Here is an 11,481-nt window from a genome sequence, read left to right as displayed (position 1 = left end):
TTTCATCCTCAACTTGAATATTCAGGAAGAACTTTTTTTTTTTTTTTACAAGTTACTCAAGTAGAATTCAACAATGTCTTTTTGGGTTCAACTTTAATATTAAATTGTGAAAGCGGTAAAATGAAAATTTAGTTCTATTGCCTATTCAATAAGCTCACACAAGATAATTTCACAACAATACCAGTGACTGAATGAAAAAACACCTGCAGCAGTAAATACCTGTAATCAATTAGGGCATGCCCTGACCCACCATTAACACGTTTTATAACTCCTCGTGGATGTCGACTATAGTCTTAACCAGCATCAGTGCACACATACCGTTGATGTGCATCCAGGGGGCTGTAGTTGTGTTTTACATATGTAAACAGACGGGGGAATGGAGGGACTGTGGAAAAAGCAGGAGGAGGAGTTGAAAGAGATAGGAGAGAGGGAGGCAAGGATGGAAGGAAGGGAGAGAGAGAGAGAGAGAAAGAGAGAGAGAGAGAGAGGTCTGTCTGTCTGTCTGTGTTGATGGTTTATTCACACAGTGATTAGGCTTATTCCCGCCTGGCCACTTTCAAGCTTTCAATTAAGATTCTAAACACAAATATACTCTGCATTTATTACTCTCATCCCTGCTAACGAGCTAAAAAGAGGTGTGTGTGTGTGTGAGAGAGAGACTAGCTTTCCGTGAGCTTATTGGAGGAAACAGTAATTCCCCATTTTCCTCTGAAACTCCTGAGTGATGATTCCAAGGCCAGAGCGATGATGTGAGCACCTCTCCTGTTTGAATATTAATTAAAGTCTCATTCCGTATGATAATGTTAGACGTACATGTCGGCCACTCGTTAGGGTCAAGTGCTCTCCAGACGACACTGAACATCCTGTGTTGGTGTGTGTTTCTCGTGTTTATGAACAACAGCACTACGTGCGACCGAATGCACTTGAATGCGATACTTCAGCATCCACCTGCTGCCTGCTGTTCCAGCCTCGCTCTGTATTTCCTTGCCGTTCGGAGCACAGTCGTCCAATCACAGAGGCGCCATGGCTTAATGATCAATCATTTCAGTTGTGATAAAAGTTTCACTGAAGGATTTAATTGTTGTGCTTTAGTGGGTGTCACAATAGGCGCACAGCTTAACAGCCAATCATCAAACAGTCAATTCAGACGGCAATATAAACTCTCAGACGACAGGAGAGTATTTTTTAACAAAACCCCAGCTGAACCACGGTACTTCAGCCACTTATTTGGATATAAAAACCAAATACACTTGAAATGATCCATTGCACCGCAGTTCTCCACTGCCTGTCAAGCGACAGCAGCAAAAGAAGGAAGATATGTTTTACACCATGTAAAAAGAGCTCTCTGCTGTAAAGTACAGAGCTGTTGTATCAGCTGTAAAGTGAGGAGAATATTATCAGAACAAAAAATTGTCAAATCTTCATCAATCTGTTTTTTTCTTTTGATATCTTGTTTATAGCCTGTGCTTATTTAAACCTGTAAGCACCGCACGGCAATACAGTTGTGATAAATTAAACATTTAAACAACCAATAACCAGAGTGAGGGACGACGATGATTGTGTGTGTGTGTGTGTGTGTGTGTGTGTGTGTGTGTGTGTGTGAGAGAGAGAGAAAGTTTTTGGCTTCTACAGGACAGAGCGCTCCAGCTTCCCACTGTTATGTAATCTGACAGGGAAAATCCAAGCTGCTCCACACACACAGACACAGACTCTTTCCAAGACACACATGAACTTTTGCTCTCCACAAACATGCTCAATTTGTGCTTCCTTTCATTATACACACAAACTGGTTATCACCATATGCTGCCATGGTCTGCCAATAGTGTGTGAGAGAGAGAGAGTTTCCACTGAAATTATTAATTACAGGACACTATGAGGTGTGCAAACTAGAAATGTAGCGATTATTGGAGGAGCAGCACGAGTGCTTGAGAGCCTGTCAGACCAGTACAGTGATTTATGTCACACCCGCATCTGGATGGAGAATTTGTTATTGATGCTTAAACAACATTGATGTACCTGACGACCATACGGATGTGACACACAGAAGCTATAGTGAAACGGAAACTTTTATTTTTGCACTCAGCTTATGTTTTGTTGTTCCGTGGAATTGCATTTGCAGCAGACGCTGTGACCACAGATTAACCTCTTAAGGCAGACTGAAATGAATGGGTCAAAGGCAGGTTGTTTGAGGAGAGCGCGTTGAATGATATCCTTCTCTATGAAAGGACTAAAGCTTTACTTCCACCTCCATTCAACTGCGTGTAAAAAGCCTCACTGTAAAGCACATGATACAAAATATTAACAATTACCACGCAGAGATGGAAAGAGAGAGGCAAAATGGAAGATGAGAGGAGGGAGGGAGAGAGAATGTGTGTGGGTGTTGGGTACTCGTGGGACCACAGCACTGCAGCATTCTTTCTGTGTGTGTGTGTGTGTGTGTGTGTGTGTGTGTGTGTGTGTGTGTGTGTGTGTGTGTGTGTGTGTGTGTGTGTGTGTGTGAGAGAGGGAGAGAGAGGGGGTGAGTAAAGGTGGGGGCACTCTTGGGACCCCTCCAGCACTGCAGCAGGTTGTGTGTGTGTGTGTGTGTGTGTGTGTGTGTGTGTGTGTGTATTCTCCAGCCCCCACACTACCAATGGGTCAAGCCCCCCCCACGCATCAACCCACCCCCCCCACCCCTGGTTGCCATGGAAACACACCTTGAGCGAGCCCCCCAGAGAGGTGCATACTCCTCCTCCTTCCGTCCACTGCTCTCTTCTTTGCTGCACTCCTTCTTTCTCCCAACGCCTCTGTTGCTCTCTCTCCCTCCATCCATCCCGTCAACCCTCACTCCACCCCTCTCTCTGCAGTCCTCCTCTCTCTCTCTCTCTCTCTCTCTCTCTCTCTCTCTCTCTCTCTCTCTCTCTCTCTCTCTCCTTCTTTCTCTCTTCCTCTTTCTCTTGCTACCTCTCCCTCGCCATCAATTGCCTGGTTTGGTTTACGGCCTCTATGTCACAAGGGACCGAACACACACAAACACTTTCTATTGCTCTTTCACGCGTGCACACACACACACACACGCACACACACACACACACACACACACACACACACACACACACACACACACACACACACACACACACACACACACACATACATACACACACGCAACCTCACATAGTTTGGGGGATGGATGGGGGTTGACATGAGCGGGGAAGGGCAGTAATGGGGGGTAGACACCCGAGGGACCCGCAGCAGCCCATTCAGACACAGGGAGAGGAAGGAAGGGTGAGAGTTTGGGGCTTGTGGGGGGGCCAGGCACCCAAAGGAGTAACACAGTCAAGACTGTGAAAGTGTTAAGAGGTGTGTGTGTGTGTGTGTGTGTGTGTGTGTGTGTGTGTGTGTGTGTGTGTGTGTGTGTGTGTGTGTGTGTGTGTGTGTGTGTGTGTGTGTGGGTGGGGCAAACACCTCAGGGATCCGTCCCCCAACATAATCCAAGGAGCTCATTTACGTTGTACTGCATGTTGCAGGGGTCTGTGATGAGGCCAGCATGAATGTGTGTTGTGTGTGTGCGTGTGTGTGTGTGTGTGTATTGGTGTGACGAGGAGGATGCCACCTGGTCCCTCTCCTCTGGTCAATTAGCAGAGAGAGAGGAGGCTAACGAGAGAGAATGAGACGGAGGGAGAGCATGAGCAATGAGGTGTGTGTGTGTGTGTGTGTGTGTGTGTGTGTGTGTGTGTGTGTGTGTGTGTGTGTGAGACAGTATTGATAGTAGAATCGTAATGAGTGACCACTGTATGGACTTTTCTCTATCTGTGTGTCTCCTTCCTGCCGTCTGTCACTGTCTGTTTCCGCTTTTCCTCCAATATTTTCTCTCTCTGAGATGAAACCTCTTTAGTTATTCAACAGATGCACAGCAACAACTCACCAATTACCTGTGTGTGTGTGTGTGTGTGTGTGTGTGTGTGTGTCAGCGTGCGTAGCAGCTGGAATTTTGGGGGCAGTTTCTCTTTAATAAACAGTTATCTTGCTCTCTGTCTGTCTCTCTCTCTTCCTCTGATATGATGTTTGAATGTTGTCCCTTGTTTGTTCCCCGCTGTGAACATGACAACACTACATGACATGTTCATGTTCAAAATTACAGGCAAGAAGTTTAGTATTATTCTGCCATGGCCAGGTAGACCGGTCTGTCACTATAGCATAACAAGTTAATTTCCGTTGTCAGTTAACAAACTCAGTCCTAACCTTCACCCTGCCCCTCTCTCTCTCTCTCTCTCTCTCTCTCTCTCTCTCTCTCTCTCTCTCTCTCTCTCTCTCCGTCTCTGTCTCTCTCTCATCCCTCATCCCTCTCTTCCCTGTGTTCTCTGTCCCAGCATAGGCCTCCCAGGTGTGTGTGTGTGTGTGTGCGCCCGCCTATGCTGGTGGATCAAATGCACTCTGTGAGACAAAGCGTAACGGCAGGATGCTCTACGACTCTGTCATCTCACTATGGGTCTCTCTCACACACACACACACACGCTCACACACGGACTGGATCTCAGAGGGGGACAGTATACAGAGACCGCAGTCCCCACACACACACACTGATCAAAACAATGTATTTGTCAGAAAAGAGAAGTCTTTCATGGGACACAAACGCACACACACAGAGGCGTTGGAGACCTCTCCCCATGCCCTTGTTCTGGACAGCCCAATTATCTCTCTGCACCTCACTGTTTTCCCTTCAATTCTCTCTCTATCTTTGTCTTACTCTTTCCCTCTCTCACTGTACTTTTTGTCTTTTTTCATCTGTTGCCACTTTTTTCATTCGCCCAATAATTGATAGACTATTAATTCACTTTTTTAACGTCGTCTAGGAAAGGGAAAAAAATCTCAAATGTATTTTGATATATTTTTTCACTTTCGATTGAGGAGATATCTATACATATAGGTAGATAATGACCAAAATATCTGACTTCACCATGAGGTCATAATGAGATAAGTATGAGTAAAGCATAACGGCATATCCTGGTTACGTTCGTCTGATGGCGAACATTGCTGGAGTCGTGTTGTGTGGATTGCTCCAGTTTAATTTGTTTTAATAGAAGCCAGTCATCACCACATTCATATACATGCCATATGTGGGCAGTTTGGGATTTTTGTCTTCTGTAATTGCACCTAGAACACCTGCAGTAACCGCAGTGGTCTGATACAGTATGTGTACAGTGAGCATGTCTCCGTCTAAAATCAGAAACAAAGGGTAATAGGCACATCGCTGTGTACATGTAAAGGTGACCCATCTTTGAACGCCTCCTCTGATCCTGGTGGCGTGGGAGACTGCAAGGCAACTTCTGAAGATAGCGTTACCCCTACTGAGGGCAAAGAGCTTTAAAGGTGCCTTCTACGGAGACGCCCGACACACATGCAAACATACAAACACTGAGATCACAGAAGCAGAGGCACAACTTTCTTATTCTGCGTCCGTTCCTTTTGTGTCTCTTTCTCTCAGGTCTGTCTTTTGCTTCTGTTCGGTTGAAACGATTTATTTTGAAGAACATTCTGTGGTTCGATAAAAGTATACTTTCACCAAGACGAGGAATACTTGCATGATAATTAAAATATGAAACATGACGATTAATTAAACTGGTAGTGCTGTACACTCCTCTCTCTCTCTCTCTCTCTCTCTCTCTCTCTACCTCCCTCCCTCCCTCTTTCTCTCTCTGTGTCTCACTCCATGTGACTCTCTCCTGCTGTTTCAATCTTCTAGTAAATGATAATGAACCTCTATCTGTCTCAGTATGTCTCGGACACACTGGCGCCCCACACAACCTAGCTGCCTTTGAGGTGTGCGTGCGTGTGCGTGTGTGTGTGTGTGTGTGTGTGTGTGTGTGTGTGTGTGTGTGTGTATGGACAGGGGATGTTAGGGGACCGGGACCATGGAGCATACCATCTCATCCATATAAACCCATGTGGCACCCAACACACACACACACACACACACACACACTGCCCCACAGCTATTGAGACGGGATTAGGGCACCCTTGTGTCGGCCTTTGAGGCAAAGAGAGATAGGAATCTCTGTGTGTGTGTGTGTGTGTGTGTGTGTGTGTGTGTATAAGTCAGTATGGGTGTCATAGATGTATGATTGAAGACGTTATTAACCCCACAATCCCCTGCGGCTCTGCAGCTGAAGTTATGCTTACTGTTTGAATGTGTGTGTGCGCATGTAAGTACACACACAAAATGTGAAAGGGGGAAAAGAGAAAAGTGGAAAAAGTCACTAACCGTGTTATCGTAAATTGTCTCTGTGTATCGTTGAGCCAGTGGATGTATATGCATGTTTCTGTGTGTTAGTTACTGTGTGACGACACCATCTGATGCCTCTGGGTCTTACAGTCCTGTGGTGTGTGTGTGTGTGAGTGTGGTCCCACACAGCGTGTGTGTGTGTGTGTGGGGGGTGGGGTGGGGGAGTGTGGGGGGGGGGGGGGGGGGGGGGGGGAGTATTGTCCTGTATGGTGCAATGGTGATAAGGACAACTAGCAGGAGGGGTCCCAGAGTGTGTGTGTGTGTGTGTGTGTGTGTGTGTGTGTGTGTGTGTGTGTGTGTGTGTGTGTGTGTGTGTGTGTGTGTGTGTGTGTGTGTGTGTTTGACGCCCACTTTTCATCTGGTCTTTCACCATGGGTGCTGTGATGTCATTGACACCTTCTTAAAATAGACAAAGACACACACACACACACACACACACACACACACACACACACACACACACACACACACACACACACACTGGTATAATCTAGGTGAGAATAACCAGGAAGGATGGAGGCTTGGGGACATTCTCTTGTGTGTTTGTGACGAAGATACACCTGAAGTGTGGCGTGTAAACTCATTTATCTACTATATACACCATCTCAGTTCATACAAATGGATCAGTGACGAGCCATTGTGATTACCCTGAATTCCATCTGAATAAGCAGTACGATTGTGTGTCCACAATGGACAATATGGACAGAGAGACGTGATAGTAAGGAGACATTCAGAGACGTAAGCACAGTCTATGTGAGGAGAGGTAACATGGGTTGAGGGGTTTAAATCGGAGCCCACACAAATTAATCAGCAAGTGATGGACCAAGAGGGGCGTTAAGGGGACATGGAGGGAGGAATGGGCAAAGTAAGGGATGGATGAGCGACTGCAGTGGGCGAAGGCAGATAACGAGGACAGAGGGAGGGAAGGAAGGATGGCCATAGGAAGGGTAGATCATCCACAGCCCCGGTGGGGAGGACAGGCAATTACCAGCTGGGACAGATATGGCACTGGGATGGGTGTGTGTGAGTGTTGGGGGTGTACAAGGGGAGAAGGAAAAATGAAAGCAGAGCATGCAGCAAGAGACAACTTAACTGAACCTTAAAATCATAGTTTTTCAAATGAAATGAAAGTGTTTGCCAAAGGTTTGAGATTATTTTACTTGTTTGCTGTTTAATGTAGCTTTTTTTTAAGACTACACTAACACAATTTGTGAAACAAGTGGCTTTGCTTAAATTATGTGTATTTAATTGATCGATTGGAGAATCACTTCAATTGATATTCCAGTTATGGTGTATGTGCATTTTCTCTTACGTGTCTACCGGTTTCCTGTTTTACCTGTGTGATTTATTTTCAGTATATTATATGCTACAGTTTGACAGCATCTGACCGTTTCGGTACATCATTAAGCGTTATATTAATATTCTAAAATGATGTCATATGTTCCTGTTTTCCTGTTGCCTAACCCAGCCTGTACATGTGTGTCTGTCTCCTATTTGCAGAGGAGGGCATCAATCACGAATGCAAGCTGTGTAACCAGATGTTTGATTCACCTGCCAAGCTGCTTTGCCACCTGATAGAGCACAGCTTTGAAGGCATGGGAGGTACCTTCAAGTGTCCCGTCTGCTTCACAGGTGAGAGACACAGACACACACACACACACACTTTCACCGTCAAGGGCAGTTGCACAGAAAACCACTCCTCACTTGTGTCCTAATGCTTTGCATTTGAAAAAGGACACAGAAACATGTCCATGCATACTGCACACATGAGCATAACAACAAGTTGGCACACGCAAATTCACAATCTACGCTGCCGGGACACGCACTGTAGTATAACGTAAGAAACTATTAATAATACTTGTAAGAATAAGGGATAAATGTCGATCAGCATTTCCTTTCATTCCTGTGGCCGATTGTTCAGGAATCCTTTAAAGACCTTCAAAGCCAACGTAAGGACAAATAATTGAAGGTGCGCCAGCTCCATCTCAAAACAAGATTTTAAAATAGCGGCACACTTATCTAATGCTGCCAGGCTTAAAAGTGTGAGGGACGATAGACGGGACCCAAATCAGGGAAAAAGCAACATTCAGTCAATGTCCAGTTAGTGTGCAACCATGAGAATGAAATAACGTTGTGTGTTTTTCTATTGTATTATTCCTGATGTAAATTATTTTCCTCCTCTGACCAGTTTGGTTTTCTTGTCTGCTTTTATTCTTAACCAGTATCACAAGCGTGAGTTCAAGCAAACAAACGGTCTCCATGGCACTCTACTGCTGTGAAATCTCTTTCAATGCAGTGAATGCCTTGACATTTTCCGTAACTAACGGAACCTTTTCCATGCAACATCCTTAAGTTCATCAACTAAGGAGAAATTACACCTGAAGTGTGGTTTGTGTAACCGGCCACACTTCTCTTATGTGTGTATCTTTTTTACAGCACTGTATCTCACCAATAAAATACAGACTACTACAGACACTCGTACACTAATTATAGGTGAATATTGAAGAACTGTTTAGCTTTATGTTTTATTCGCGCTGTATATTATCTGTTCCAACTACAGATGAATATGAAGCCAAAAGTGTTTTAACCAGCCAGGCTTGTATGCTCCTTATTAAAGCAGACTACCACCCTCACACATTCTCTGAACACCAAACTGTTCACATATATACCATATGAGTTCATTATTGCAGTGGGGAGCAAGGTTTGCACTTCAATCAGCTCCAGTACTTGTTGTGGCCCAGTAAAGGTCTCCCTGGGTTACCTGCACCATGATGCATAGAGTAAATGGTTTTTTTGTTGGTTAACAGTGAGATCATGTGAGGAACATTCATCATTTTCTAACATTCCTAACTGTGGGAGTAATATTCCAGCAAGGGGCTGCTGCTTAAGAAGTAGGCATGAGACTCTGCATGTGCAAACGGTGCATGCAATATTACCTCCAAACAGGCCAACTATGAAGTACCTAGTGTCTCTGAAATCCACTGGAGGACCCAAACAAAATGCTGGATGACCAAATTAGGCCTGTGGTTTGGTGTATTTTACCAGAAACTAAGGCTGCACCTTCGCTCCCTCCCTTCTCTTGACTCTGTATCACCATTCTCTCTCTCTCTCTCTCTCTCTCTCTCTCTCTCTCTCTCTCTCTCTCTCCCCTTCTCTGTCTTCCCCCTCCCTCTGTTGTTGAGTTTGTCTTGTGTTGTGTGCCTCTCCCCCCTCCCCCAGGTACACAGCAACGCTTTAAACTTTAACTCTATTCCTTGGTGGCTTATGAATTAGTAAGATGGGCACCACTCCTATGGGGAGGCTTAATAATTCAAGACATACACACTCGCAGTGCAAACTAAAAGTTTACTGAAACAAAGGGGGGGGGGAGAAAGAAAGAGAAACAAGTGTATGAGACAACACTGAAGCGGAAGTTAAAAAAAAGGAGATAATTTATTGATAAATATCACAAGGTCTGCTGAGGATAGCTCTTCCTTTCTTCTCTCCTTCTTTATCATGCTCTCACTCTTTTCCAGGCAGCCATTCATTTGCTTTAGTTGTGCACGTTTGTGGTTTTATTTGCACTGTAGACTCGGTTGCCATTTGCTTCCTTCTCTGCTGGTACAGTATGTAGGAGATGGTGTCGCACTGACCGGGCAGTCTTCTTGTTGAACAGTCCTCTTGGAAACAGCAAATCAGTCGATTGGATCTTTAGACATAGCTGGTTGATTGCAATTAATCCTGATCAGTAACGCAAAGCTACATGTACTGTAGTCTCTACCCTAACACCTATAATTATCTTTCACTCACAGACCTAGGATCAGTTCTTTCCAAAGCTTGCATCTTTTTGCAATGACAATGCAAATCAATTGGCAAATATTATAGCCAATCCAATTTAAAACAATTGTAAGTTATATCACCTGGAGTTTGACACCGTATGCTAGTGGCTCCAGCAACAGACACGCCAACAACAAGGAAGATGCAGCTGTTACTCTGCCTGTGGACTAATGAACACGGTGTAACGCGTGGCCGTATGTGTGTTCCTTTCTCAGTGTTTGTGCAGGCCAACAAGCTCCAGCAGCACATTTTTGCCGTCCACGGCCAGGAAGACAAAATCTACGACTGTTCCCAGTGTCCGCAGAAGTTCTTCTTTCAGACAGAACTACAGGTACGTGCCCACAACTCTGACTCTGTGCCTTGACCCGACTATCTGTCTGTCTGTCTATATTTGTGTGTGTGTTTGTTTTCGTTCTTATCTGGCATACGTTCGAAAAATGGTTGTGTGCAGCTACTGATCTCACGCTGTAGTAAGTAGACTGTGTGTCCAAAGAGACTCACAGTGTCTGGGAGTGTTATTAATATTCTAAACACTCCCTTCTTTCGAGGCTTCCACCTGTTCCTCAACATGCAGAAACCTTCTCCTTTCATACCTCCCAGCTACTGTCCATCATTTTACAGAATCCCTCTATTTACTGTTCATCTGTATTCCTCCCTCCGCCCTGTCCCCCTCTTTCCATCTCTCCTCATGAGGTCTGAGCAGGGTTCTGGCAAGCCTCATGCCATTAGGGTCCAGACACATTTGTGTGTGTGCGTACGAAAGAGAAAAGAGGATATAAGTCACCCAAGAGTAGGTCCTGCCCAGCTGTGGCCAGGTCTGTGATGATGTAAACCTTCCTGGCCTCCTCCATTTCTTCTCCCCCTCGTCTCTTGTATCCCTCTGGCACCAAACTAGCGACTTGAAAAGTCTGTAGGTCAAACGCCAGCGCCGGTAAAGGTGAAACCTGTGAACTTTGCTCATGCTGCTGCATTGACCAGAGGCGTTGCTCTGGATGATTGTTCGAAAGCCGGCAGTTTATAGAAACGTAATCCCTTGCATTGCATTGCATTGAAGAAAATGTATTGGCACTGTCATTAGCCAAGTACTGAGAGTACCAACAATGATACGTTTAAACATTTTACGAAACAGATAAAGGATCGTTTTTTTTTATAACAAAAACAGAAGCTAAAAGTTGACGTTGAATTAACGTCACGATAGAAATACACATCCCTTCATACCTTCGCTCTGGCCTGGGTGACCCCGGGGTTGCATCCCTGCCTCTAGACTCCTGAATTTGTTACGCACCTCCGGGTGTCTGAATAAACACCGGCCTCCTTCCCAACCGCCTTCTCTGGTCACGGTGCTGCTTATGTTTCTTACCCATTAGAAATCCTACACCCACACACGTCTGCTCCTAGCC

At 45.1% G+C, this 11,481-nt stretch overlaps 1 protein-coding gene across 1 annotated transcript in view; it reads left to right on the top strand.

Annotated features, from left to right (window-relative positions):
• znf423 (zinc finger protein 423) overlaps nucleotides 1-11,481 on the top strand; it is a 130,798-nt gene that overhangs the window by 106,639 nt on the left and 12,678 nt on the right. The window contains exons 19-20 of the mRNA XM_079224106.1: nucleotides 7,766-7,897; nucleotides 10,297-10,412. Of these exons, the coding sequence (XP_079080232.1) occupies nucleotides 7,766-7,897; nucleotides 10,297-10,412 (248 nt within the window). The remainder of the gene's footprint in view (nucleotides 1-7,765; nucleotides 7,898-10,296; nucleotides 10,413-11,481) is intronic.

This window comes from Taurulus bubalis (assembly GCF_910589615.1).
Source record: "Taurulus bubalis genome assembly, chromosome: 9".
Taxonomy (NCBI): Eukaryota; Metazoa; Chordata; class Actinopteri; order Perciformes; family Cottidae; genus Taurulus; species Taurulus bubalis.
This window is presented reverse-complemented; position numbering and strand designations above follow the sequence as displayed.